The sequence below is a fragment of the Terrapene carolina genome, unplaced genomic scaffold (genome assembly GCF_002925995.2).
Source record: "Terrapene carolina triunguis isolate 2854851 unplaced genomic scaffold, T_m_triunguis-2.0 Scaffold189, whole genome shotgun sequence".
In the NCBI taxonomy this organism is placed as follows: Eukaryota; Metazoa; Chordata; order Testudines; family Emydidae; genus Terrapene; species Terrapene triunguis.
Genome location: NW_020664540.1, coordinates 8,551,433 through 8,555,129, shown reverse-complemented (window position 1 = coordinate 8,555,129; position 3,697 = coordinate 8,551,433). Strand labels below are relative to the sequence as shown.

General features: G+C 51.5%; 1 protein-coding gene across 1 annotated transcript in view; it reads left to right on the top strand.

Annotated features, from left to right (window-relative positions):
* The first annotated feature begins 215 nt into the window (after positions 1-215).
* Positions 216-3,697, top strand: part of SIX6 (SIX homeobox 6) — a 3,810-nt gene continuing 328 nt past the window's right edge. The window contains exon 1 of the mRNA XM_024219853.1: positions 216-787. Within this exon, the coding sequence (XP_024075621.1) occupies positions 216-787 (572 nt within the window). The remainder of the gene's footprint in view (positions 788-3,697) is intronic.

Genomic DNA, 3,697 nt, shown 5'->3' with positions numbered 1-3,697 from the left:
CCACCGCCGCCGCCGCCCGAGTGCCCCTGCGAGCCTGGGGAAAGGCGCACGCGGAGCAGAGCCGCGCGGCGTTCAGCAAATCCCCCCAGTACCCCAGATTCCCGGGTGGGCGTGCGGGGCGGGGGGGATCTCGGGGTCCTTCCGCCGCGCGTGGGTTTCCTCCCCTTCCTCCCATCGCTCCCCAGCCGGGCGGAGACGCTGCCGCCGCCGCCTCGATGTTCCAGCTGCCCATCCTCAATTTCAGCCCCCAGCAAGTGGCCGGGGTCTGCGAGACCCTGGAGGAGAGCGGGGACATTGAGCGCCTGGGTCGCTTCCTCTGGTCCCTGCCGGTGGCCCCTGCGGCATGCGAGGCCCTGAACAAGAACGAGTCGGTGCTGAGAGCCCGGGCCATCGTGGCCTTCCACACGGGGAACTACCGGGAGCTCTACCACATCCTGGAGAACCACAAGTTCACCAAGGAGTCGCACGCCAAGCTCCAGGCCCTCTGGCTGGAGGCGCATTACCAGGAGGCCGAGAAGCTGCGGGGCCGACCCCTGGGGCCCGTGGACAAGTACCGGGTGCGGAAGAAGTTCCCGTTGCCCCGCACCATCTGGGACGGGGAGCAGAAGACGCATTGCTTCAAGGAGAGGACGAGGCACTTGCTACGGGAGTGGTACCTGCAGGACCCTTACCCCAACCCCAGCAAAAAGCGAGAACTGGCCCAGGCTACCGGACTTACCCCTACACAAGTGGGCAACTGGTTCAAAAACCGCAGACAAAGAGACAGGGCAGCAGCCGCTAAGAACAGGTCGGTACTGTGCTGTTTTCCTGATTTTCCCTTAGCCTGGTTCTTCTCCTCCGCGAGCAGGGGACGCTTGGCGGCTGGGATAAAGCTGGCAGAGCCGCCTTGCCCTCCAGCTGAGCAATAGACCTGCTTTTTAATACTTTGAAAGGTTGCAATGCGTACCATGGACGCTGTTGGCTTTCACTGGCACTGCCATAAATACAGAAGGGAGGCGGAAATTAATGCAGTTAGTCCCTTAAAATCGGCGCCCTTGCCCCAATTCCAGTACGTGCTCGCCTTTTGTCCCCAGGTCAAACCTTAAAGATACGAACGCTATTTCTGTGTCTTGGAGCCATTGCGGCGGACATGGGTTTTGTTGCCATTTCGGGGATGCTTTGTTTTATGAGGATGTTTTTGCCTTTACATTATTCTTCAGATTGCAACATAGGAAATGATCTACTTGAAAGATTATCTGTCTTGGGGCAGCTTAAATTAATAGATAAGCCGCAAGAAACGATTTGTATTTCCCTTGAAGAAGTAGCGCGTTAGATGGGGCATCAGAAAAGGATTTTCTGAATCGTTTCTAATAATTAATATAATGAATATGATACAGAGATGGGGAACATTCGCTCAGTCGCTCATTTTCCAGCCTTTAGCCGTTTAAATATCAAAAATATAAAGAAGCTAACCAAATATATATTTTTTTAAAATCTATTCCCTTTCCAAGTTTTGCTTTAAGATATTTAGAAAGCTACGTAAAATAGACCCATCTATTTCGCCATGAGTATAATTGTGCAAGCTCGTTTCAGAAAACATCATCAATTGTTCTAATAGGAAACAATATTGTATACATATTTCAAGATCTGCTTTAAAATAGCCTTATTATTTACAAGACACAATCTTTTCATTTTTAATTCATTTGAATTCAGTTTCGGGCGCTTTTAAACCCTTAGGAATTGTTTCTGGGTTATTTTAGTTGGTTTTTTTCCAATAGAAAATGGTTTTGTTTGGGGTTTTTTTTTTCTTTTCAATGTTATTGTTTTGAATTATTTATCTGACGTTAGCGACTTGAGTAAATGTCCCGGAAAGCGGAAAAGAATCTCCAAATTATGGATCAAATTCCTGCCAGTGACTCCTGGGTTGTTGTTTTTTCAGAAGTCAGCAGGAAGATAACTAGAACAAGTACATGGGTTGCACCCTGGACTGGTTCAAAAAGAGTTCTGGAAAGACGTGACTAAATAATTAAAAATAAATATTGCCTGACGGTTATAAATGAAATAAAAATACAGCAATCCCTATTTCTGGAATCGTGTAAGAGAAAAGATTTAAACCTTTCTAAACGTGGGCAGGACACACCGCCCGTGTGAATGGCAAAATCATGCACTGTACCGGGATCCCCTTTCAAAAGAATTGAAGCTGCTGGAAAGACTTCAGGAAGGGAGTTGGGGCAACGCATAGGCACAGGGTGAAGCCCTAAAGAGCCGAGGGGACCGGTTGTGTGTTTGCAGCCAGAAGCTAAATGCCTGGCTAGATTTGGCTGACAGGGGAACTGGGGCTGGCTTGGCCATGGATAGCGAGGGGGTGATAGTATGGAGGGGCTGGTTAGCTGTTCGAATAGGGTAGATGACTAAGGTGGGAGTATGTGGGGGCGCGGTGGTAGGAGATATGTGGGGTGAAGGGGCTCTTTAACTGTTCCAATACAGTAGTTGTTGGGATAAAAGACATAGGCGAGGGGTAACTGGCTAGTGATGGGGGGGGTCTTGTGGGGATGTGGTAGGAGGTATATGGGGGTCAGATGGCTGGTTAGCTGTTGGGGTAGGATAGGTGATTAGGCATGGGGGTGGAAGGTATGTGTGGCGACTGGTTAGCTGTTGGGATAGAATAGGTGATTAGGCATGGGGGTGGGAGGTATAGGTGGAGGCTGAGTAGCTGTTGGGGTAGAGTAGGTGATTAGGCATGGGGGTGGGAGTTATAGGTGGAGGCTGAGTAGCTGTTGGAATAAGATAGGTGGTTGAGATGGGGATAGACTGGATGGAGCGACGAGTTAGCTGCGTCTGCTGGAATTAGATTGATCGCAATGGTAGGGTGACTGGCTAGCTCTTAGGATGTGATAGGTGATTGGGGTGGCTGCCTACCTGGTGGATGGGGTAGATGATTGGAGTAGTGTGGCTGGTAGGCTGTTGGATGGGAGAGGTGATTGGGTCTGGGTGGGGTGGCCGGTTGGCTGTTGGATGGGATAGGTGACTGAGGTGGGGTGGCCAGTTGGCTGTTGGATGGGATAGGTGATTGGGTCTGGGTGGGGTGGCTGGTTGGCTGTTGGATGAGATAGATGACTGAGTTTAGGGGCTGGTTGGCTGGGATAGGTGGCTGGCGTGGGGTGGGGTGGTGGTTGGATGGGATATGTGATTGTGGTGCAAGGGCTGTTTGGCTGTTGGAAGAGATAGGTGATTGGGATATGGGGACTGGTTGGTGGTTGGATGGGATAGGTGGGTGGGATGGAGGGGGTGGTTTGCTGTTGGATGGGATAAGTGGCTGGGGTGGGGTGGGTGGCTGTTGGATGAGATGGGTGACTGGGCTGGGGTGAGTGGTTTTTGAATGGGATAGGTTACTGGGATGGGGTGGGGGTGTTTGATGGGATAGGTGACTGGGGTGGGGGAGGTGTTGGCTGGGATAGGTGATGGGGGTTGGTTGACTGTTGGCTGGAATAACTGACTGGGATGGAGGAGCTGTTGGCTGTTGGATGGGAGAGGTGACTGGTGTGAGGGTAAGGTGGCTGTTGGAAGGGAAAGGTGATGGAGGGCTGGTTGTCTAGGATAGGTGACTAGGTTGGGGAAGATGTTGGCTGGGATAGGTGACTGGGGTGGGGGAGCTGTTGGCTGGGATGGGTGACTGGGGTAGGGGAGCTGTTGGCTGTTGGCTGGGATAGGTGACTGG